The 26,877-nt window shown below is 42.3% G+C and overlaps 1 protein-coding gene across 1 annotated transcript in view; it reads left to right on the top strand.

Annotated features, from left to right (window-relative positions):
• Positions 1-13,870, top strand: part of SLC25A17 (solute carrier family 25 member 17) — a 110,342-nt gene extending 96,472 nt beyond the window's left edge. The window contains exons 8-9 of the mRNA XM_088468101.1: positions 1,442-1,524; positions 13,494-13,870. Of these exons, the coding sequence (XP_088324227.1) occupies positions 1,442-1,524; positions 13,494-13,629 (219 nt within the window). The 3' untranslated portion in view covers positions 13,630-13,870. The remainder of the gene's footprint in view (positions 1-1,441; positions 1,525-13,493) is intronic.
• The last annotated feature ends 13,007 nt before the right edge of the window (positions 13,871-26,877 follow it).

Here is a 26,877-nt window from a genome sequence, read left to right as displayed (position 1 = left end):
GGAAACTATATTAAATTTACTGGTTAATAGATATAGTATTAATTTATGAATAGTTTTAACTATATTTAAATATTTTATATATGAAAGATTTTTTGTGGGTTGTTTTTGTGTTCATTTGGTATTTTTAGTTTTTAATTTTTTGATAGATCTCTCAGCACTCAATCATTTCGAATATAAGATTCTCCGATTATCACCTTACTAAGTCTCTGATGTTTATCAGTATGTGAATTTTATATGATTTGATGTGTACTTTGAAAAGTTTTTTAGGTTATGTTAAATGGAATTATTGTGATCTGTATCTGACGCTATATGAACATTATTTGCTTAAATTGTTTTAATTATACTTGATTGAACAAATGCTGACCTGTATAAGAGGGGTTGTAATAGGGTTTAGCCACACCTCCTGACGAAGTTGATAGTGACGAAATGCGTTGGGCGTGGCCTGTGACGTGGATGTGCTAACGTTACCCGCTGTGTACCGGAGCGGGCTTCTGATCGAGCTGTATCCTGAGAGATGGTGGAATCACACTGATTTGCAGCTAAGATCAACTTTTTAAACCTTAATGTATGTGAGCATATGTTGTGCAGTAAAACGTTTGTTACTTATTACTTACGAGTGCGCTCTCCCTTTGTTTACATATTCCTGGAATCTTTTGCTCCGTGGTTGGAGATCGGGATGCAGCTGCACTTGATTTGATACAACTGACTAAATCTGGACACATTTCAATAGAGACTGTTGCGCTTATTGGATCTCTTTTATATATAATATAAATATATATATATATAAATAATTGTCTGTAGGAGATCTGGGATTATCTCCATAGTGCCAGCAGCTACCATTTTCCTATACCGACCAACAAGCGCAGGTTTTGCATCAACGTCATACAAACTTTTTACGTGTCTAACTTTAGTGTGTCTGACTTTTGTTTGTGTCTAACTTTTTTCCCTGTCTAACTATTGACTGTCTAACATGTGGTGTCTATCTAGACATTGTCTAACTAATTACTGTCTATCTCTTATACCACACCCATACAAAAGTAGTAGGCTTCTGTCACTACAACAAAAATGGCTTGAATGTGCTTTAGTGTTACACCTCCAATGTCTTTATATGATTATTTAAGTGCTGACATGTAATACACTCTATCATTTATAGTATTTGCAATAGAGAAAAAAACTTCATAAGTTATTACCACCTCCCTTACTATGGAATACTATTATGTAACTAATATTCTTTCCAAAACTGGAATATCCGTAATAATGCCATAATTCCAACAACCACAAAAAAATACAAAGGTGACATACCCTGTAAGTAAGGAATAGCTTGTTGTGATATACTCAATTATAATGTCTATTAAGGCTTCTTTGAAAACCAGATAGCAATATGGATGTTCATGGTTATGCTCTACAATTTACACTGAATAGCTCATTTTGATTTTCGCAGTTTGGCCATGAGAAGTTAAATCCAGAGAAACGGACTCTGGGAAGTTTGCGCAGTGTCATTTACCTTCTTAAGCAACGTGTCAGGTATGCTTTGTATTCAATGTGTGAGAAATATATTATTCAGCAAAAGCAATAAAATTAATTTCAGTAGACTGGGCATGTATGCGCCGAATGCAAACTTGTGTAAATTGGCACTATTGTGAATCCAGGTAAGAAGGGTCCTGCTGGACAGTGGGATGCCATATTCTTTAGCAGCTATTCCTACCAGTTAGTGGAGGCTGCCAGGGAGAGTGCAGGGGCCAGTGTCAACACTGTTTACTGTGCCCTCACTAGACCACCAGGGAAATAGACAACATATGCCCCCTATTAACTGAACGGGGTGCCATTACTAAATGGGGTGGCACCTGGGAGGTCTGCGCATGGGGAGGGATCTCTCCCATTGCTTCCCCCCTTCTGTTGGCGTTCTTCCTAGCTGGGCTGCTTGCCAAAGAGCTCCTTTCTCCTCCTCCTCCCATGCTGAGCGTCCCTTCTCCAGAGCTCCTGCAGTTAAGTGGCATTGGGGACAGGGTATGTAGCTATAGTTATTTTCTCTTTTCTCTGAGCGTGTATGTTTACCTACATGTTTACGTGAAGTGGTTATATTGTGCACTCTGTGTGTTTGGTAATTCTGCTCACTACTGTTCAGTCTAGTACAGTGGTTCCCAAACTCTTTTGAATCACGGCGCCCTAGAGTATCAGTATTGTTTTCACGACACCCCTAAGCCAAAAGTTTGTTTTTGAGAAATTCAGAAAAAATTTAGTGAAGTAGTACAATGAAGTAAATTGTGCTTACCTGTCACCCATTAGGTAGAAAAAAAATCATAACCTTTCCTTCTTCTGCACAACTGGAAGATTTATTACCAGAAGCCTGGAATCAGCCTCATCGTAATTGTCACACTTCCTGCCGTATTGTTACCTTTTATCCTCTTCCACCATCAGACAAGACTAGATGGGAAACTCCACTCCCAGTGGACGCCAATTGCATCCACTGGTCGTCAGGCCAGATCGGGACATCATCCTACTCTCAAGCCCGCTGCATAACTGTTCTTCCTGTCCCCTTCCGCACCCTCAGGGGGATTTGATGGTGGGGCTCGTCTGCTCAAGTTCAGCAATCAGTGGCTTCTTTTGACTACGGAAAGGTGGGTTTGCACATTTTAGCGTCAAAAGTTATAGTACCTGTACTGCCTCATCAGCGAGGAAAAGGCTTCTACTCCAACCTTTTCCTCGTTCCAAAGCCGGATGGATCTTTCCATTTTGAATCTTAAATCATTAAATCTCTCTCTTTGGATTCCTATATTCAAAGTGGAATCCCTCAGATCAATTGTTCATTTTTGGACCTCGGCAACTTTATGGCATCCTTATATACTTGTCCCAATCTGGCAGGGTCATCAGTTCTGTCTCCATTTCGCAATGCTCCGTGACCATTTTAAATTCCATGATCTGCCATTTGGACTTTCTACGGCACCTAAAGTATTCACAAAGATGATGTCCACCATCAACAGCGTGTCAAGGTTATTCCCTACCTGAACGACCTTCTACTCATGGCCAGAATGCTGTCCACCCTGGAGGCTCAACTTCAGTTATCCATAAACTTGTCACAGGCTCACGGTTGGATCTTGAATCTCTAGAAGTCCTCTCTTGTTCCAGCCCTACAGATGCTTCACCTGGGAGTTTTCCTCGACACAGTCGCAAAGGGTCTTCCTGCCGGGGGTCAAAATCTTTGGAGTTCAGTCACTTGTTCAACTGTTCTCAAACTGAGGACAGTCTCGATCCATCTCTGCATGAGAGTTCTCAGCAAGCTGTTGTCAACTTTCAACATTGTAGAGTTTGCTCAGTTCCACACTCGGATATTTCAGCAGAAACTATTATCCAAATTGAATAGGTTTCCCCTCCAGATCTGCTCTCAGTTCATCCGACGGTCTCCCTACTGTGGTGGTTACTCAAACCTCACTTGGGCAAAGGGTGTTCCTTTCAGATAATGTCTATTTTTATGACAGACACCAGCCTCCGGGCATGGGGTGCAGTAACTCTCCACACAACCTTTCAGGGTCACTGGTCATCTCAGTAGGCATGTCTTCCAATCAATATTCTCAAGCTTTAAGATGTCTACCTAGCTCTGGTGCAGGCTTGTCACCTTGGTCAAGGTCCAATCGGACAATGCAACTACTGTTGCTTACATAAATCACCAGGGGGGCATGAAGTGCTCAGGCCGAAAAAGCATCTTCTGTCCATATCGGTGGTCTACATCCCCGGAGTGGACAACAGGGAGGTGGATTATCTCCGCCACTAGGAAGTCCACTCGGGGGAGTGGTCCCTTCATCCTGCCGTTTTCCAACTTCTGGTGGAATGGTGGGGCCATCCAGAAGTCGACATGATGGCTTCCAGGCAGAACTACAGCATGGACACAAGTACAGCTTTCATACTTGGGATCCAGGGGCTTATTTAATCGACGCCCTGTTGGCTCCATGGGAGTTCATTATGGTCTGTCTCTTCTCTCCCACCGCTCTCATTCCAGGAGTTCTTTGCAAGCTCCATGGAGCGTGTTCTGGCAATTCTGGTAGCTCCTATTGGCCTCGTTGCTCCTGGTATACGGATTGCCTTCAAATGTTGGTGGCCTTTCTTTGGTGTCTACCTCTTAGTCTAGGCGTCGTCAGTCAAGATCCCTTTCATTACCACATTGTGCTGACTCTGGCTTTGATGGGGTGGCTTTTGAAACGGCCATCCTGAAGGCGAGGGGTTTCTCCGATGCTGTGGTCATGACCATGTTCAATGCCAGGATACAGTCTTCAGCTAGGATTTACCAGAGGATATGGAAAGCCTATTTCGCTTGGTGCAAACAATAGGCGGTTTTGCTCCTTCAGTGTTCCGGCTATCCAGACTGCTGTCTTTCCTTCAGAGGAGCCTGGACTTGGGTCTTCAACTCAGTTCTATGAAGGTTCACAGACGTGGATGGCATGCGTCAAAACGGTCTATTTCCATGTGGATTACAGCTATTTTTCATCATGCTTATGTTTCTGGTGGTCGACCTGTCTATTAAGGCCAACTCTACAAAGTCATTCGGGACTTCATGGGCAGACGCCATTGTGACTCCGTGACACAGCTTTGTAGAGCTGCCACCTAGTCTCCCACCCACATTTTAAAAAAATTCTACTGCTTTGACACCTTTACTTCTCGCAATGCCAGTTTAGGTCGCAGGGTGTTATCTTCCACACAGCAGCGCTCTCTCCCTTAGGGACAGCTATGGGACATCACCAATGTCTCCAGTGTCCCCCAAAGGAATAAATAGTAAACAGGATTTTTGTTCTCAGTTAAATCTTTTTCTCTAATTCTATAGGGGACACTGGACACCCCACCTGGTGCTCCCGGCAGTTCTTTGGAGCCTATTGGCTTTACAGCCACCCTTCGTGTAAGTGTGGGTGTGTGGTTGTGATTGCCTCCTACTCCTTCCTTTCTCCTCCCTCTGTCTTTCGGCTTTGTTAGGATAAATTGGCTGTCAGGAAGCAGGGGGTAGGGTATAGAGGGGGAGGAGCCTTTGCTGGAAGATTTTTAATCTTTTAGTGCCCAGACTCTCTCACACCTGCTATACTCCAATGTCTGCAGTGTCCCTCATGGAATCAGATAAAAGGATTTAATAGGGAGGAACAAACATCCTGTTATTCCTCTTTATAAAACCTTTTCTTTTTTTTAACTAAATTCCTGTTAAGGGGCCTATCCATTATCAGACTTTCGCTATGATGAAAGACAAAAGTTTAATCCCTTGAAAATTCCTGGGGCTGCGGTGACATATCTGTCATGTACATGACAGATTTTTACGAACGATATTGCATGACATCATACAGGGAGTGGATTTTTTTTTAATGTTTCTATTAATGTTCATTCAAAATATCGTTCATTGTTCGTCGTTTACCGCTTGTAAACTGACAGATATTTCTAATATCTGTCAGCGATAAGCGATAATTGACCAACATGTTGGAGAGACTAAAGACCCAATTTTGTCGGCCGTGGGAGTGCGCATCTGTCATCGTTCAGGACCTATCCACGACAGATAAATTGAACGACTGAACGATATATCGTTCAAATTTATCTGCTAATGGATAGGCCCCTTTAGATTAACTTGTAACTCTAAACATATCTAAGCATAGCATTATCCATAAACCCAGAGCATATTTAAACTACTGCTAGTTATAGGTGGGATAAATGGTTTCCTTGACCTTTTACTCTTAAAGCCTATCTGGGGCTGTCTCTAAATATTTAGTAGTCAAGGAATCGCCAGCACCCTAATGTTTGTGTCCACTTGCAACGCAAATCCCCAACCTGAAGCTTTGTTTTGTCTTAATACTCCTTACTTCATGTACTTTAAAGTATAGAAAGAAAATAAATTAGTTTTTACCACATCAGTGAAAAAAACATTTTACTAAACATAATAAATAAATCATAATGCAAATGTTTCAAACATTTAAGTGACAAAATTAAACATCAAGATTGTTTTAAATTGACATACATTTCCTGATACTGAATGGTATATGTATTCATTAATGGTTATTAATGGCATGAAAAGCAAAAATATTTTACACATTTGATACAGTTGCATTTTTATAGTGTGAATCAGCGTAACCCTTAACACCACCAGTCATCTCATATCCTTCACCCCTCCGATTTGCACCTTGTTTTATTGCTGATAGATTCCTACCACACCTGTGAGACTTTTACTATGCCAATACCTACTGACGGAATTACAGAATGCCTTACCATACTTGATCAGACTCACTTTTTTTTAAAAGAAAAATAAATAATAGTGTAAAGAAATGTTCAAAGGCAAATGTTAAGCATACAGAAAAAATTTCCCAGAATATTTTCAGTGTACAAAAGCTAAACAAAATATATTGATGATTTTTAACTTGGTCCGAGGGACCAAGTGATTACAATAAAATCTGTCAAGCAGTAAAAGAATGATGTAGGATTAGCTCTGTAAATCGGTTATGAGATACCATACAAATTATAATTAACATCAGAGAGCAACTCAAGGTATGCATCAGCTCCCAAACTTTAAAACTATACACCAAAGGTCAAGATCACTGCCCCCAATCACACCACTCCACCACAAATCACAGCTCCATGGTTTGCGACACACTCCAGGAGGACTTCTCCAACCATATAGTATACTCTGTCTCTGCCAATTGATCAGCCCTAGGAAAGAGCCATCCTAAATTGTTTGTAAAAATAAAATACAATATGTATATGCAAACAGCTTGGATACATGTGTTTGGGTAGAGTCATTCCTTTGATTATTATAAAGATCCCACTTCTATTAAGACTGTATTACCCCTTACTCATCATCAGGTAGAGCTTCCTTTCAGTGGAAATATGAGCTTTTTAGTAACCTGCTTTTAACCATTCCCAGGAAACATAGGGTAGAAATTGTCGAATCGCAGTAGGTTTTTTTAGGAATGGGTATGAAGTCCCGGCGGCTGAATAGCCACTGGTTCATATCCCGACGCCAGAAGCCCGAAGGGAGAAGATGCGACAGGGAAGGTAAGTACCCTAACCCTACCCCCTCTAACCTTCCTTTAGTGGTGCCTAACCTCCCCCTGGGGGTGCCTAACCCTAACCCCCCCCTTCCCGCACCCTAAATCTAACCCTCCTGGGGGTGCATAACCCTAACCTCCCCTAAGCCTCCCGGGAGGTGCCTAAACCTAACTCGCCACCCCCCTGCGGCTAACAGCTAGAAAGTCCCGCTTACCTTCGGTCGGGACGCCGGCTGTCGGGATTTTGTCGTCAGGCTAAAGATAGGCGTCGGTATCAGGGGCAAACGCAGGAATTTTAAAGGGGGGTTTCCAAAAGGTTGATTTAAAAAAAACAAAAAACAAATATATATGTGTGTGTGTGTGTGTGTGTGTGTGTGTATGTGTGTGTGTATATATATATATATATATATATATATATATATATATATTTATATATATATAAAAATAAAAACAGAAAACTGTTTTTATTTATGTAAGCAATGTGGTCACAAGCCCCCACCCCAGTCCTAGGAATGGCGAGTGCGGGTTTGCACCCCATATCTGGGAGTGGCGAGTGCAGTGGATTTCTGACTAATATATATATATATATATATATATATATATATATATATATATATAAAAAAAATATCATACAAACTCGGCACTCACATGCTTTTCAAACTGCAACTCCTTTGAACATAGGGAATGTTGGTTCCAAAATATTGCAATAATTTGTTAAGCTGGCCACCGGTTGACGGTCATTCCCATCTAGCCAGTCCCTACACTGATTCTCAGATAAATGAACTTGATCTGCCATCTTGGCCTCAAGCTTGCATACATTTTAAACAGAAAACTGGGTCCTGCCTTAAAGAGACAGGACCACACCCAGGGCTATCAGTTAATAAGCACCTGGAAAAAGAAAAAAGTTTGTCTTACATTAGAAAAACAGGGTGCCCTAGCAAGTGTGACCACAAAATTTAAATAAACGACAGGCTCAATCCACGGCACTCGACCATCAGGACCCAGTTTTCTGTTTAAAATGTATGCAAGCTTGAGGCCAAGATGGCAGATCAAGTTCATTTATCTGAGAATCAGTGTAGGGACTGGCTAGATGGGAATGACCATGAAGCGGTGGCCAGCTTAACAAATTATTGCAATATTTTGGAACCAACATTCCCTATGTTCAATGGAGTTGCAGTTTGAAAAGCATGTGAGTGCCGAGTTTGTATGATATTTTTTATGTAGATGGTGTGGTCACATACCAAGGGCACCCCAGATGGTCGAGTGCCGTGGATTGAGCCTGTCGTATATATATATATATATATATATATATATATATGTAGATCGTAGCGTGCGGCACTCCATGCATAAAAAAGGACCAAACAGGCAGCTTTCAGGTGTTAATGTTTCAATGCGTTATGGCATTTTCGTCACGAAAATGCCATAACGCATTGAAACGTTAACACCTGAAAGCTGCCTGTTTGGTCCTTTTTTATGCATGGAGTGCCGCACGCTACGATCTACATATTCTCTACCACAGTGGGGGCAACCAGCTAAGTCAATTTTCTATGATTCAGAGTGCCGGACTACTGCTATTTATATATATATATATATCTATATATATATATATATATATATATATCATGCATAGACAATAGTGACCGCAAAGCAGATTGTTTTTTTGGAGAGGGTGAAGGAGATAATGTTGTGTGGATAGGAATTCTGCCACTGTTGTCACTTCACACAGTGGAGACTTGGACATATTTTAACCCCAGCAGCACATAAACAGAGATAGTGGCTCTCTGTGACTCCGACCAGGACAGCACATAAACAATTATATCCCCATTCATTCCTTTCCCTGTCACATACAGCAGCACACATACCCTGTCACATACAGCAGCAGCAACACACACACACACACACACACTGTCGCACACAGCACGCACCTCTCTGTACTTCCTTCATCCAAGGAGTTAATCATTCCCGAGTCAGCTTGCCGGGCTGAAGGGGACTCTGGAGAAGTGAAGGGTGAGGAATGCAGGCTGCCGTTACTGTTACTACCGGGCTGCTGGGTGTCAGTAGTCATCCTTCTCCCACGCTCCCTGCTCTGGGAGGACTGTAAGGTAGTGCCCGAGCAGCTCCGATCGAGGAGGGTGGCCTGCCTGCGGCTGGTGCAGGGACGGAAACAAGGATGTCTCCTTCTCTGAAAAAAAAATTGGTCTGTCAGGGGGGGTTTCTAGGTACTCAGAAACCCCCCCTGCGTGTGCTAGTGGGTATTTCGATGCCTATCTTTAGTCCCGGGGCGGGATTCTAACGTCGGGATTCTGATGTCCAGCATCTCGGCCGGCGGTGAATTAACTACATCCCGTTTATTTATTGTGCCTGTAAGTCAGTGTTTCCCAAATTTTATTCTCAAGGCACCCCAACCTGTCCATGCTTTGAGGTTAAGCACAAATGACTTAGTACCTCAGTCAGTTTTTTTTAAACTGAAGCATGATTATCCTTAAAACCTGAACTGTTAGGGTGCCTTGAGGACCGTGTTTTCGAAACTCTGCAGTAAGTACCAGGATAAAAATAGTCCCTTACCGTCAACCTTATATCCAGTTATCATAAATTGGACCATACCATGGTCAATGGTTCTCTCTCAATATGAAATTCAAAGGTGGAATTAATGAATTAAATTATTTTATCTCACAATTTTCTAAACTTTCCCAATTCATGTTCTGAAAAAAATCTTTCATTAGAGTGTTTACACTGCAAATACTTCCTCTACTTCCCTGCAACCATGTCTCTTCTGGCTTTGAGAAATATGCGCTCTTTTACTGGTCTTGACGTGAACTTAGACATACATTACATACACTTATTTAAGCGCATTCTTATTTTATTGAAGTGGACTTCCGGCAGCAAAGCCGATTGTAGAGCTTTATTAGTATCTCCATAATATAGGAGTCTACCTCATGTATGCCATCTTGCCTGCTATTGATACACTTGTGTCATATATTTTACACAAATCTAGTTCTATAATATTCTTTAAACAGTTAAGAAAGTGTGTCAATGCATCATAGTTGTTGAGCGCTAGGAAGGGAATGGTATCAAGTAATCGACTTGTAAATACACGAGGGCTGATTGAAAAGTAATGAGACGGATTTATTTATTCAGAATCAGATGACTCCTCAGGATCTGAATATTTTTCTTTTTCAAGTAGCGTCCTTCACATTCGATACATATTTTGCAGCGTTTCAACAATGATTCAAAGACATGCAGTAGACTGTTTTGTGACATCACTTTCAGTGTGGCATTTTTCACTTCATCATCTGTTGAGAACTTCTTTCCACGCAGTTGTATTTTCAAGGTTGGGAATGCCCAGAAATCACAGGGCGCCAAGTCCGGGCTATATGAAATTATTGGGACAGCACTGGAACACACTCCAGTCAGTGCTGCCTATGCAACAGCAGCAACATGTACTCTGTGTCAGGACTGCGACTATTTCAGTAAATAAAGATAGATTACTTTTTCCAAAGTTCCTCTGTGGTCGTTGCAGGAGCTATCCTGCTTGCTGGCGTTCTTCACATACAGAGAATAGAGAGTTAAAGTGATCATCTGTTTCCAAGGTGTTGTCAGGTTGTGGGATTCCTAGATTGCTCATTATTTCAAACCTGATTCCATTTGGGTCACATGTTCTGAACTTCCTATGGATCACAGACCTCTAGTATAAAGCCTGTTATTAACTGTGTCTCAGTGTCTGTGCAACGTTAATTTCAGGTCTTTCTTGGACTCCTGCCAGATCCCTGCTGTGCCTGTGGGTTGCTGTGGACTTTGCTATATCTCCGCTCATGTTCCAGCTAAACATCTGATGCCAGTTACCAGCCGCACTACAGAGCTCGGCATAGCCATTGCCTAAGTATTGATTTTGCTCCATAGCTGTGGTTTCACTTTTTGCAGCACTATTTACCTTGCCTGTTGCCTCTCACTTCGTGGACATCGCAGCCATCTTCGTTACAGTTGTCAACTGCACTGTTACAGTTATCATCACCGCATCGCGGGGCTCAACCTCGTTCTGGATTCTGGTCACACCGCAGGGCTCAACCCTGTTACGAAACCACACCGCTTCACAGGGCTCAACCTTGCTTCAACCTTCATTGCATCACGGGGCTCAACCCCGCTCTGGATACTAGTTACACCGCAGGGCTCAACCCTGTTCCGGAACCACACCGCTTCACAGGGCTCAACCCTGCTCCGACCTCACTGCATCACAGGGCTCAACCCTGCTCCGACCTCATTGCATCACAGGGTTCAACCCTGCTCCATAGTTCACCGCATCACAGGGCTCAACCCTGCTCCATCTTTCACCGCATTACAGGGCTCAACCCTGCTCCGTCTTTCACCGCATCAGAGGGCTCAACTCTGCTCCGGATCTCCATCACTACAGGGTTCCACCCAGGTGAACCTACTCTATACCATCCTGAGGTGTTAGCGTCATACTGGACTCGGGGTTCCCTACCATATTAACTTTTCTGTGTTAAAGACTATATGGGGGGTTTTCTCCTATACTCATTATTGCTTAAGTGAACCTCAGTGTTGTTGAGACTTTATGTGAGACGTTGCGATTATATTTCTTCTCTGAATAAATTCTATTTACTTTTATTCCGTACTATCGAGATTTCATGAAAAGGTCATTCCTAAAGCCACCCCAGTTTATTGTGCCTAGTAGGCCTGCCTCCTCTCAGGCGTCTCAAGTGTCGGCAGCCGTGACACTCGTGCGTTGTCTTGGAGTAAAAACTACTGTTTTTTAAGTAAATGTGGTCTTTTATTCCTCTTGGCTTCACGCAAATGGATTTTCAGGACGTTTGCATAGTAGTCACCATTAATTGTCTGTCCACGGAGAACCCAGTGCTGTAGAATCATACCGTGTGCATCAAAGAACACCAGAAGCATGACTTTACACGCCGAAGGAATCGCACTGAATTTTGTGGGCAGAGGCAAATTTGTGTGTTTCCATACACTGAACTGTTTGAATTTCGGATCACAATGACGAATCCATAATTCATGACCCGTCACAATCGATGTTAGGAAATCTGCGTTCTTGCACGATTCAACTCGTCGTCGCATCTGCTCTTCTGTGAGATTTCTGGGTTCCCACCTGGCACACACGCGATGCATTTTCAGTTCCTTTGTCACAATATGCTGAACTCGTTCGAATGAGATGCCAAGTGAAGCCGAAAGTTTTTGCATAAAGTTAACCTGTCATTTTGCAACATTTCCGCAGTTTTGGGAATGTTGATATCTGTAACCGCGGTGTATGGTCTCCCAGAACGCGCTTAGTCACTCGCATATTACCCTCTTTGAAGTGCTTCCACCACCGAAATACTGCAGCACGGCTAACTGTTTCTCCACCGTATGCTTGCCGTAACATTTTAGGAGTTTAATTTCTGCTTTTTCCAAGTTTAACACACAATTCAATCACACATCTCTGCCGCAATCTCAGACATGTCTTCCTCATCTGCCATGACGAAACGTACGAAGAGCTTCCACTTGCTGTGACCAAACAAAGAGATTACGGCAGTCCAACCTCAGGTTCAGACGTATCGATGTATGAGCTATACAATAACCAGCATAGCGTTGCTACGTCTACCTATGGGACAGAAAAGTCTCATTACTTTTCAATCAGCCCTCGTATATATAAAAAATCTGAATTGGAATCTCTTATATATACGAACTCCTGAAACAAGAGATTTGTGCTCCCCCGCGGGTCAGTTACATGTTTAATAGCTTAATTAACTTTTGCTCCTCATATCATTAAAGGAAAATGCATCTAGAGCTCCCCCTAAAGTCCACTTATATTATTATTTTGTTAATATTTATATTACGCCAGCATATCCCTTTACGCTTAACAATTGGCAACAAAATAGATAGGAGACAGGGTAATAATACAGGTAAGAGGGCCCTGCTCTCAAGCTTTCAATCTATAGGGAAATAATGTGATACATAATGCAATTCGTAGGCTATTTGTCGCCTCCTTTTCTCATTAGATTGTAAGCTCTCTCTACTCTTTGGCATACAAGGTGGACAAAGTAAATGCAGATATTAAAATAATGTTTAATGTATGTGTTTTTCCCCACTGTCCAGAACTTCTGAGAATAGTAGCAACTTACAAATCAATGACAATAATAGTATTTGGCATGATCCTATAGAAGCCACCAAATGAATGTTAGTTGTTTGCTGCAAATGTGATGAAGTCTATGCTCTTCTTTCCACATTCATTCAGTGTAATGCTCAAGAATCTAATGATATACAGTATAAGCGCCAGGGCAGCAACTTGGGGTACAAACCAAGTCACAGAGATGCAATTTTCTCTATCCCTCCCTCATATTATTATGGAGAGATTTTTTTTTTTTAGAATTTTCAAGTCTATTTGCACTGCATTATATTGTGCAGCATAAGTTTACTTCTGATGAAATGTTAAATTTAGAATTTTCAGTCTGTAATAATGCTTATTATATCTCTTTTCAGGCGTTTAGGATTTTTGGGCCTCTACAAAGGTTTAGAAGCAAAGCTCCTACAAACGGTGCTGACAGCCGCTCTCATGTTCCTCGTGTATGAAAAACTATCCAGCCTGACATTTAGGCTTATGGGGCTTAAACCGTAATGAGAGAGGCTGATTATATTACAGTGAAGCTAAAGCTCCTTCTCCTCAGTTGAATTCTACACTTCTAAAGCTGAAAGACAAATATTTTTATAAGTGAATACAAAAAAAATAGTTTTTGGTTTTAAATCAGCTACAGTATTTGTTTTTTCTTGTATGTTGTGAATCTTTGCAGTATTAATTTACTGTATCAGAACAGCAGTACGCTCAAAGCTCAGCATGATAAAGGAAAATTCTAACAAAAGTAACTTTTTCCCTTGGTTTGTTTTTCTAACTTATTGTAAATTATGTCATGGTCATAGCTTAAGACAGCATCTCTCTACATTCTCTCCCTACATGGCAAATCGTGACAGTGGCGCAGCCTAACAATCTTGGACCAGGTTTAGCAAACCAAAAGTGCTTTGTAGTGCTCAAAGTTGATAGATTGGCAATTTTGTATGCATTTTATACCAGTTGTAGCATAAACGTCATGCAGGGACTAATGAGTATTGGGCTGGTGGTAAAGTGTGGGAACTTGCTTATCTACATGGGCTTAGGCATGTGTGGTGTACTGATATTATTACAGGTGTCCCAAAGTATGTGGACTTACTGGTTCTGTTACTTTATTGACTTAGGACTGTAGGCGTTAGGCCTTGCCAAATCTATCTGTAAGTTATAAGCGAGGCCTAGTGTTTTTAATATCATTAACTCCACAGCTATGACACTTGACATAAAGAAAGACCAGTTATAGTCTTAAGGTACATACACACTAGACGATATTTTGCACGATTTGCCCAATTTCGACACATCGGAACGACAAAACGTGTAAAAGATGTCCAAATCGTGAGTGTCCACTTGCAATCACGATGTGCGTACCCGCGGGTCATACATAGCATCTTCAGATCTTGCCTAAAGCAGGCAATATCTGACAATATCGTACACGATCCGGCAGCATATCGTTCAGTGTTTATGCCTGAACGATATGTCGTTTGGATCCGTATATGATGCCGATGTCACTTGCACAAAGAAAAATAACCCGTGTTGATCAGCAAATTACCGGGTTAAAGTGCTTTACCCGGTAATTTTGTTTTCTGCGTGAAAGGGGTATAACTCACTTGAAACTACTGGAAGATGCCAATGACCAAACATATCAGGGTGAATGGCAGGCAGTTGGCTGTAGAGAATGATGTTTACACTGAGCTGTTTATCAGCACTCTGACCTTTCCTGTCAGTAGTTGCTATTGTACTGATATTCAAGCTGAGCCATAGACAATCTTGATGAATAACAACTGCAGTGGGAGATAGTAGGTAGATGATAACTGCTTTCTGTTCCTTAGCTGGCACTGACTTCTTCCTTATGTGTGGTATTCAAATGCTGCAATCTGCGTGCTGCTTCTGTGTGCCGAGGGCGTCCGCATTTGCTACAGTGGGGAACTTTGCTAAACCAGTTTCTCAGCTCTCTGGCTGTTTCTTTAGGCTGGGTACACACCTAAATGACCGGCAATCGTGCCGATGTTCAGGGCGATTTGTCTTCACCCTGGACATCGCATGATTGCCAGTACACACTTGAAAGATGTAATGAAAGACAGAACAATCACTGTTCTGTCTTTCATTAACTTGTACAGGCTCGCATGCGATATCGTATGATTGACTGTGCAGCACAGCCAATCGCACTATATCGCATGCCACCGCGGTTACGCGCAAATTGGGCATACACACTGCACGATATGCCCGATCTGTCGTTCCTATTTGGTTAAATTGGCCAGATATCGTACAGGTGTGTATGCACCCTCAGAAGCAGTAACAGCCCCTGTCTCTTTACTTTTATTTTACTTGCAAATAGCCAATCAACTTTCTATCTCAATGAACCCATATTGTTCTTAAGCAAAAATGGCTCCATAGAGAGGAATCACTTAAATATCAACATAGCATAAGAAAAATATATATACATTTACCGCTTAAAAGCATTATTATATAAAATTCAAGTTTATAAAAAAAAAAAAAAAGTGTTTTTTGAAGCATGTCTGATTGAAGTGTATTAGAATAAGTTTAGAAATGGAAAACTTTCAGCTAGCTTTTCAAATTCAAAAAGCAGGGTGCATTAGAGGGATGGGAGATATCTGCAGAATTTATTCAGATCATAGTACATAAATATAATAAATGTAAACACAAAAATGTAAATGAATTTTTTTTTTTAAAAATTAACAAAAACAAGCAAACTGATCCATAGTAAATACATAAGGGAGGAGATGAAGGACACTAAAGGACAGATGGACCCATAGGAACGGTGGGGTTGCATTATATGTATCAATTTATCTACAAATCACAATATCTGTACAATGGTTATCATTAGTTTTTAGCTAGATATAACAGAGGACTACTGGAGTTGCAACAAAGGGGACTATGACACATATAGATTGTAACAATAGTGACCCATATAGGGGGGCTGAGTCCCACGGTGACAAACACTACCAGGGTCCTAGGAGCCCAGTTATCACCCCACATGGTTGTCGTGACAAAGATTCCCCCTTTTTTTAATGTAAAGAAAGATATGTCAAAAATTATGTAAAATTTATATGACAATTTTTAACCATTGTTATTCAATTCTATAGTGTCATTGAGGCCATTAGGAACTAGAGTGTTGAACCTGAAGATCCAAAATGCTTCCTTCTTGCACAAAAGTTGGAATCTATCTCCCCTTTTTTTGTCACTTTCACTTGTTCAACTGCTTTCACTTGAAGATTCTCTAGGTCCCCCTTCGGGCACATATTGAAATGTCTTGGTACGTTATGTGTAATGAGGTTGTTTATAATACTTTGTCTGTGCTCTAGGAACCGCACATTCAGTGTGCGGGTTATCCGACCCACATACTGAATCCACATCCGCAATTTAGAACATAAATAACGTGTGAGGATTGGCAATTGAGAAAGCAGTTGATATCAAATTCTTCCTTACTATGGAAGGATGTTACCGTAGTACTCTTATTAACTGCATAACAGGTGTAACATCTAGTTCTGCCACATTTAAAAAAACCTTTTGGTTTATATGGTACCCAGGTCAAACTTGAACTGAGAGGAGTGACTTGGTCTGTTATTCTTAAAGGAGCTAGGTGCTAAAAATTGTTTGAGGTTATTTGCTCTCGTGAAAACTACTCTACTTTTATCATTCATTGTAGATGCTTCAAATTTGTTTCTAAGTAAGGGAGGAGTTTTTATGAACTATTTTTTAAATTTTATAGACTGATGAATTGTACCGCATAATAAAGGCTAGAGATCTATTTTCTCTATACTTTTCTACATCATGGGAGGGTGTTGCCAAAGATATTTGTGTTTTTCTTGTTTAAAAGGGTATATTTTTCTAATTTACTCACCTCATCCATTGCTTTATCTAAAATCACCCGGGGATACCCTTGATATAAAAAGGACTTATACATAACTTTAATTGTTGGTCAAACGTATCCCAACTAGAAGAGTTCCTCCATAACCAGAGGAACTGGCCTTTGGAAATATTGTTTTTCCAATTCCTATGATGACAACTTCTGTAGTTGAGATATTTATTGCAATCAACTTCTTTTATGTAAGTAGAAGTCTGGATTTGATTCTGCTCTATTGATAATGTAATGTCCAAACAGTCAATGGTACACTGGTGAAATGTGCTAGTAAATCTCAAACCAAACTCATTAGGGTTGAGGGACTCAAAACTGAGAAAGGTTTGATCATCCCAGATGAAAAACAAATCGTAAATATATCTCCCATATAGAACCAGGTTCGCCCTGAATTCGCCTCCCCAGATGTGGTTCTCTTCAAACCGCCCCATATACAGGTTGGCGAAGCTCAGGGCAAACCTGGTTCCCATTGCTGTACCATTGGTGAGGAAGAGGATGACATTATTAAGAGGAAGAGATCATTAAAAGCACTGTTAGCTGCCTTAAGCCGATCATTAACGACATTGGGTCTGATTCATTATGGATCACTATTCCTATTACGCACACAGATGGCCGATTGTTGCATTCTGCACACGTGTATGCAGTGCGCATGCGCGAACACTCCACCATGTTTGGGATTGCGATCACAGTGACCCATCGCAGAGTGATTAACAGGAAGTACTGTTTGGGGGTGGTGATGGGGCGGTGGTTGGGAAAACGCAGGGGCGCCAGTGCGTTTGAACGTCGTTGCAGGGGTGTACATAAATTAGCCACTGTGATGCCACACGCAGCTTCGGCTTGCCCTGCGTGCGATGAGGTTAGCAATTTCTGAGTAAGGTCAAACCTTGTGCAAGTGTGCGTGAGGCTGTGATGGTACTCGATGTTACTGATGGTTTCGCAGTCTTGCTAAGTTTTATGGATGTGTGTAAGGTAAAGTGGACGTCCTTATGTTAGGCTGCATATAGCATAGCGATCTCAGACATTAGCATATGCTCGCAGTGAGACTGCATGCGTAATCGCTATTGCGATCCGTACTGAATCAGGCCCATTATTATCTGCCTTAAGCTCATTGGTAGCTTGTTTTGTGGGGGCCCAAACAATCAACCACTTCAGCCACAAAATTGGCAGCCCCTGTCACATGAGTGGTTTGTTAAACTGTGCATGTCCCAAGGACAATTCCATCTTGCACCTCTTTTCTTTGCATTATGCGCTGTTTGGAGCATTGGTGACTATCTTTTTGCATAGATGACAAACATTTTTATTGTTTATTAAACTGCTATCCTGTGTGTCACTGCTATGTGGCAATATTTTATAGATGTCCTGTATTTTTTTTTTATTTTTTTAACATTAATAGTATTTATTGAAACTTTTTTTCAATATAAAAGTCGGGAAAGATACAGAACAAAAAAAAAAAGGAAAGGAACATATTAGGGATGCATATCATGAAATAAACATCAGAAAATACAGTAAACAAAACTACAAATAATTGGAAATATATAACAGTAACAAAAAAACAAATGAAACTCAAAAGCACTAACAAGAGAGCATTTGAAACAAATGAATTTGTTTCATTTAAACTAAATGGTAATGGTTTAGATAAAGGTTGATTATTGATAAGTTGTGCCCCCTCTCCATCAGTCACATACTCCTGTCACCCCATCCACTGCATTATTGGAGAAGATGGGGAAGAGGAATACGGTATATATTCAGTCTCCATTAGGAAATAGAAATGGACTTTATGAAACACCTTCAAAATAGAGGGGGGGGGGGGGGAGTGTGTTTCCAGTGTTGAGCCAGAGCTGCTCGTGCCACAATACATATATAGCCCAGGACATACCTCTGGTAAGACTGAACCATGGGTGGATAAATATGTAACAGAGCTAAAGAGAGGGATGGGGATGGAGATAGAGAGAGCACAAACACTTTATTAATCAGTGAAAATACTTCCAGCCAGACCGTATGGAGAACAGGACAGGACCAAAAAACATGAAAAATATGGTCTACTTCTCCACAATGTCGCCAACAAAACAGTACACGATAGCCAGAAGGTACAGTATGCAATCTGTCAGGAGTGAGTACAATCTATTTAACAATTAAACTTGCATTTCTGCGTGATTCATACATCTCGACATTTTAAAAGAAATGGTATAAATTATAGACCATTGAGCATCAGAAATAGGGTGATCTAAATCCAATTCCCGTCGAAGTTGAGCAACATTCAGCTTATAATATGAGGAAGAACTGTACTCATCCAACACATCATGTAAATGAGGCAATGAAACCAAGGGGATATAAACAATAAGAACATCATAATCAGCAAAAAGACAAAGCTTGTGCATGTCCAAGCCTAGGAAAAGACCCATCCGCTTGAAGCCTAGCTTCCAAAGGCTCAATGGCTAACACAAACACTAGAAGAGAAAGGGGACACCCTTGCCTAGTACCATTAGAGATGAGGAATATGTCTGAGCGAAACCATTACTGAACACCCTCGCGGATGGGGGACTATATAGATCAAGGACAGCTGATATCAAGCCACCAAAACCGAACCTTGTGAGAACCATGCACATGTACAACCAATTTAACCTGTCAAATGCTTTTTCATCATCAAGAGAAAGTAGAAGGAAACCAGAATTAAATACAGGGCCAGAATCCCAAAAATGTAATACTCTACGAGTGTTATCAGAGGCCTGTCTCCCGGACACAAACCCCACATGCTCAGGGTGAATCAGCAAAGGAAGAAGCGGAGTAAGATGAAGCTTAGCATACAGTTTAACATCTCCATTAAGGAGTGCAATGAGGCAATAATTTTGACAGTAAGAGATCCTTCCCTGGTTTAGGGATAGTCACCACACAAGCCTCTAGCATTTCAGCTGGAAATGTACCTAATTCTGCTACCTCATTAAACAAAGAAGTCAGCGTAGGGACTAAATGCTCCTGAAAAGTCAAATAAAAAATTATCTATAAAATAGTCAGGACCCGGGGCTTTCCCTCGCTGAAGGAACTTTATCGCCACCTTCATCTCTTGCCAGGTCATAGGAGCATTTAAATCAGAAAGTTGGTCCAAAGTCAAAGAAGGCAAGCCAATACTAGATAAGGCATTTATAGAGGAGGCGGAAGGTTGTGTTGCAAGCAGCAGATTCTGCTGGTGCTGGTAAGCAGCAGATTCTGTGTGGGGTTGGAGAGATCCTACCATACAGGGTAGAAATACTGAGTTTTTACACACCTTTCGGGGTAGTGAGAGAAAGTCAGCCTTCAAGACTCTGCAGTTAGGATAGGCTGGGGCCTGTGTGTCCAGTCCAGGTGGGACTACAGTTGGAGATCAGATTGGGCTGGGAAGCCACTGGTGGCTAGGAAGCCGGGGTTCAGACCTACAGGTGGTAGGGAGAATCTAAAAACTCTGAAAGACTGTGTGACATAGAAGCAGCTAAGCTGCAGGCTGGGGAAACCAGAGCCTATATCTGGAGGAGACAGGGAAGGCCAACATGACTGTTTTCTATAGCTGTGGCAGCCAAGACAGGCTGGAGCCAGCGATAGACCTTCAGGGAAGCAGGCAGAGACTTTATTGGCAGACTAGCTGCATCATTCTAGTCAGGGGTCAAGAACTGAGTTAGATACCCTAAATAGGGGATAGGCTGTTTATTATTTTCTGTTCACTTTTGTTTCCTTATTTCCATGATGAAAAGTAAAGCACTATCCATTTATTTACACGGAAGCTGTGTGTGGACCCTCATTAAAGCACCTAAACACTGCATCAAACCACCCTCTACTGAGCTAGTTACCCCAAGGTATCACAATATAGTGGAGAATGCGGGCATAAAGAATCTATGCAAGACAGGCACTGCACCTGCATGGTGGTGGAATGCTCATCAAGGTGGTAAGTGAAAAGAAGTATGTTATGAAGTGTCTGCAAGTGTGCACTTTTCCTTGGAAAGGAAGTGTTACACAAATTGCTAGAGTATTTTTTGCAATATGGGAAACTGTTATGACCTGCAAATATATGTGAATTGCCAGCTATGAAATATATATTGTCTGTGAAAAGAAATGTGCACTTTCCGGGGGGAAGTGTCCTGGCATCCTTTGGAGACAGACACGCAGTTTTGGACCTCTTTCCCTGACTGAGGTTTTTTGCCCACTGGAAGGCTATATCGAGCCCCTGGATCTTCTGAAGTGTCCCACCTGTGCCCCTATGCTGCCCGGAAGTGGTTAGTGGTGTGCGCGGAGCCGGAAGAGATACTCTTATCTCTTTTCAGGTTGCGGCCCACTGCCACACATGAAGCTGGGGCCAGGATTATGGCTGACTGCCAGAGACTGACGCAGCGCTGGCGCGGATGCCCACCACTGAAGCTAAGAGCTTGTTAAACGGCCCTGCCTGCTACGAAGGGCTGATTGTACCTCCGCCAGATGCCCCTGCTCTCTGATTCTTGCTTGGAGTGGTAGACAAGTTCTGGGGTTTGCGGGATCCGGCTAGACCAGGGGTTCTCAAACTTTTTTGCTCTGGGACCCCGTCTAATGATAAAAATTATTTTGGAACCCCAGCAAGTTACCGTAGATTGGCCGCCACACATGCGTGGTCAGCAGACCATGCATGCACAGTAACACTGCGGAGGACACAAAAAACAAGTGAAGTGATCACTAATTCATTTCTAGCACACCGCAGGGACAAGCTCCTTTCGAAGCCCCTGTCCCTGCAAGGAGAGACAATGGGTGACTGGGGAGGCAGTGGGAGGCAAAGAGTGATGTAGAAGGCAGTGGGTGACAGGGAGAAACAGGGTGATAGGGGAGGCAGTGGAAGGAAGCAGGAGGCAGAGGGTGGCATGGGAAGGCAGTGAGTGGTAGGGGAAAGCAGTGAGTGACAGGGGGAGGCAATGGGTGACGGGGAGGCAGCGGGTGACGGGGAGGCAGCAGAAGGTGACGGGGTGAGTGGCAGGGTGAGGCAGAGGGTGGCGGGGAGATTCAGAGGTTGGCAGTGGGTGACAAGGGAAGGCAATGGGTGGCAGTGGGTGACGTGGAGGCAGTGGGTAACGGGAAGGGAGTGGGTGACAGGAGGAGGCAGGGGAGAAGCAGTAGGTGACAAGGAGAGGAAGAGTGTGACAGGGAGAGGCAGCGGGTGAAGGGGCAGAGGGTGGCAGGGAGAGGCAGTTGATAGAGGGAGTGGGTGAAGGGGTAGAGGGTGGTAGTTGGTGACTGAGGGAGTGGGTGACGGGGAGTAAGTGGGTTACAAGGAGAACCAATGGGTGTTTAATAAATGGGTTTTTTTCTGTTCCCCTCCACATCCCACAGTGTGCTCCCCTGTTCCCCCATAAGGTCTGTGCTCAGTGCTCCCCTCCTTGCTCCACAGGCTACCCTGCTGCTGTTTCTTCCCCCTCTACAGCAATCATCACCCCAGGCTGCACTTACTTAAAAACATCTTCACAGAGAGTATGGCAACTGGCTCCTCTGAGTCTGTACGCTGCTGGTGCTGGCTGCCTGTGTGTCAACTTCTGCTGCTGACTGCTGCCAGGTGGGAGGACAGGACAGGAGATGCTGAGCACTGGGGTGGGGGCAGGACTGCTCTTTACTGCTGGGAGGTAGGGCAGGAGATACTGAGCACTGGGGCGGGCCTGCCAGATGACTCCTCGGATCTCTCAGCAGACCCTCCAACATGACCCATTCCATTAGGTACAAAATGCTCTGCTCCCGGACTTCCCTATTAATGAATGATTGCAGCCACCTGTGGTGAAACACCTGCCTCATTAGTTACCTAGTTCAGCACAGGTGACTACAATCATACATTAGGTGGGAAGACCAGGAGCAGAGTATGTGTACCTGATGGGAGGGTAGGAGATAGTGATCCAAGGAGTCTGAAGTAACAGACATTTCAACTGATTTCAGACTCGGATAACTGGCTGAGTAATCCAAGGAGTCATCACCCTGACACTGTGAGTCAAGACCCCAAGCTGAGATGGCCGCAACCCACTTTGGGGTCATGACCCACAGTTTGAGAACTGCTGGGCTAGACAAATGGGCCGCCATCTTGGAAAGGCTCTGCAGTACAGAACGCTGGAGAGAGGGAGTTGGGGAGGCCACAACTCAACTATTGCTCCTTACAGCTCTGTATACATGGCATATGAAGATTTATCTCCCTTAGCCTCATATCAAAAGAGTCTGTTATATAAATCTTATTTATATTATTATTTTAGCTCTCTACAAGGCCGGGAGTGCTTTATGTATATGGTCTGAGCTCCCTCTGGTAGTGGTGATTGAGTTTACTGCTCATTACAATCAGTTCATATTAGTAACTCATATACCGAAGTTTCCCTGGGTTACAAATAAGTTGCATGTCATTTCTCGGTGGGACTATATAATACTAGTCTGATGATTTAACATTAAAGAAATCCCCTATCACCCAGATGTGTCATATGTCCTAACTGTTATATGCAGTGGAGCCTAAACCTGTATAATACTAGTCTTTCTCTAAGTGGTGGATTAACCAATTGAGCCTGGCCAGAGTCTCTGAAACTAACCATGGGTTGAAAAAAAGCTAAAGTATCCAAATCTGTCTCTAAGGTCTCCTTTTTAAAACCCACCCCTCTTCATGTTAAAAACAACGGAAAAGTGCAGTCACCTGGTCAAAAATATATTTCTACCTTTTCATCTATCATAATCCCCTCCCCAACACACATGGACTCTGCTCCGAGTTCGCCGGGGGATGGTGATGCTCTCACAGTTGGCACTATGAAGCAGTTACTAGCACAGTTCAAGAAAGCTGTAGCTGCTGAATTTCGTACGACCCTCCAGGAATGCCAACAGTCCATAGATGATTTGGGCGATAGAATGGATCATTTTAAAAACAAAATGGAAGAGGTTGTGGGTTCACATAATGACTAATTCTTCTACATGAATCCTTGCAAGCCGAGATTACTACTCTCTGTGATAAAGTGAGTGATCTCGAAGACAGGTCTAGACGGAATAACATTAAACTGAGGGGAGTTCCAGAAACGGTCTCACATAGCAGTCTACATGAATATGTGCAGGATCTGTTTTGGAAGCTCCTGCCTAATGTTCGAGTTGATGATCTTTTAATTGACCGTATACATAGGCTGCCCAAAGCCAGAAATGCAGCTGAGGCGGCCTCCAGAGATGTTTTGATGAGAATCCATTTCTTCATACTAAAGAGGCTACGTGAAAAGCTGCTAATATCCTCTACCGCTGGGGATTTCTGACCAAGCTAGTGGTAACATGGGATGGCTCCACTATCACAATTAACAACCTAGAGGAAGGAATGAAAGCTCTTTCGAAATTGAAGATTTCTGGACTCTCTTCTGACCTCTTGTCCGAACGACAACCGCAGAAAGATTGGTCCACTGTGAACTCTAACACATGAGTATTGTTCTTGATTCAATTCGCTATTCTATGTATGTTCTGAATATACTATGAGCGTTCTGTTGAGCTTAGATAACATTTAATAGCGGCAATTTACATGTTGATTCACTATATTTTTTGACAAGCTGTGAGATAAGATATAGTTCTTTTCCTATTTACTTAATAGGATATTCATATTGTTTTTAGGTATTTCAGGAGTTGGAATGTTCTTTTCAGCAAGTAGATTTTATGATTGTTATTTGAGACTGAGATGCCCTCTAGGAGTAACAAGTCAAATTTGCTTCTAAAGATATGTTACAATGACAGCGGGCGTTGTGACATCAGGTTAAAGTTAGGTCATATACAGTCAGGTCCATAAATATTGGGACATTGACAGAATTGTCAGATTTTGGCCTCTATTCACCACCACAATGGTTTTGAAATGAAACAAACAAGATGTGCTTTAACTGCAGACTTTCAGATTTAATTTGAGGGTAATTACATCCAAATTGGGTGAACGGTGTAGGAATTACAACAGTTTCAATATGTGCCTCCCACTTCTTAAGGGGCCAAAAGTAATGGGACTATCAACTCAAAAGCTATTTCATGGACAGGTGTGGGCTATTCCCTTGTTATTTCATTATCAATTAAGCAGGTAAAAGGTCTGGAGTTGATTCTAGGTGTGACATTTGCATTTGGAATCAGTTGCTGCCAACTCTCAATATGAGATCCAAAGAGCTGTCACTATCAGTGAAGCAAGCCATCATTAGGCTGAAAAATCAAAACAAACCCATAAGAGAGATAGCAAAAACATTAGGTGTGGCCAAATCAACTGTTTGGAACATTCTTAAAAAGAAAGAACGCACCGGAGAGCTCAGCAACACCAAAAGACCCGGAAGACCACGGAAAACAACTGTGGTGCATGACAAAAGAATTATTTCCCTGGTGAAGAAAAACCCCTTCACAACAGTTGGCCAAATCAAGAACACTCTCCAGGAGGTAGATGTATATGTGTCAAAGTCAACAATCAAGAGAAGACTTCACAAGAGTGAATATAGAGGGTTCACCACAAGATGCAAACCATTGGTGAGCCACAAAAACAGGAAGACCAGATTAGAGTTTGCCAAACAACATCTAAAAAAGCCATTACAGTTCTGGAACAACATCCTATGGACAGATGAGACAAAGATCAACTTGTACCAGAGTGATGGGAAGAGAAGGAAAGGAACTACTCATGATCCAAAACATACCACCTCATCAGTGAAGCATGGTGGTGGTAGTGTCATGGTGTGGGCATGTATGGCTGCCAGTGGAACTGGTTCCCTTGTATTTATAGATGATGTGACTGCTGACAAAAGCAGCAGAATGAATTCTGAAGTGTTTCGGGCAATATTATATGCTCATATTCAGTCAAATGCTTCAGAACTCATTGGACGGTGCTTCACAGTGCAGATGGACAATGACCCGAAGCATACTGCAAAAGCAACCAAAGAGTTTTTTAAGGCTAAAAAGTGGAATGTTATGCAATGGCCAAGTCAATCCCCTGACCTGAATCCGATTGAGCATGCATTTCACTTGATGAAGACAAAACTGAAGGAAAAATGCCCCAATAACAAGTAGGAACTGAAGACATTTGCATTAGAGGTCTGACAGAGCATCACCAGGGATGAAACCCAGCATCTGGTGATGTCTATGCATTCCAGACTTCAGGCTGTAATTGCCTGCAAAGGATTTGCAACAAAGTATTAAAAAGTGAAAGTTAGATTTAGGATTTTTTAGTTTGTCCCATTACTTTTGACCCCTTAAAAAGTGGGAGGCACACATAGAAACCGTTGTAATTCCTACACCGTTCACCTGATTTGGATGTAATTACCCTCAAATTAAATCTGAAAGTCTGCAGTTAAAGCACATCTTGTTTGTTTAATTTCAAAACCATTGTGGTGGTGCATAGAGGCCAAAATATGAAAATTATGTCAATGTCCCAATATTTATGGACCTTACTGTATATAATGTTGATTCAGGATAATTTTTTTTTTTTTTTTAGGTGATGGGGTCCGCCACTACCCCCCTAGTTCTTGCTGTAGGATTCGCAGTTTATGGCGGCACCTGTGGGCTCCAAGTGGGGTCATTTCAGTTTCCTATTTTTTCCCCTTTCATTGTATGTATTTTTTCAGTTTTCCTTTTTTTTTTGTTCCATGCCGGGTGTGCATTACAAATATTATTCTGTTGATCCCAGTAAAGTGCTTCTATTTTCTTAGAGCAGGGTTTTTCAACCACTGTGCCGTGGCACACTAGTGTGCCGCAAGCGGTTGTCAGGTGTGCCGTGAGGTCAGTGCAGTCAGAGCTGACTTTACTTGCACTGCTCTTCAGGGAGGCTCGGGCCGTGACCTATGGAGATGCAGCGGCATGACATAGGTCACACACTCCGCGTTGCACACCTGCCTTTACACTGCTCCCAGCTCTGTACTGTGTGCCTGAGCTATCCCAATCAATGAGGAAAAGGCCTT

The sequence above is a fragment of the Taudactylus pleione genome, unplaced genomic scaffold (genome assembly GCF_031769625.1).
Source record: "Taudactylus pleione unplaced genomic scaffold, aTauple2 ptg000080l, whole genome shotgun sequence".
In the NCBI taxonomy this organism is placed as follows: domain Eukaryota; kingdom Metazoa; phylum Chordata; class Amphibia; order Anura; family Myobatrachidae; genus Taudactylus; species Taudactylus pleione.
The sequence above is the reverse complement of the archived record's forward strand: the minus strand, read 5'-3'. Positions and strand labels throughout refer to the sequence as shown.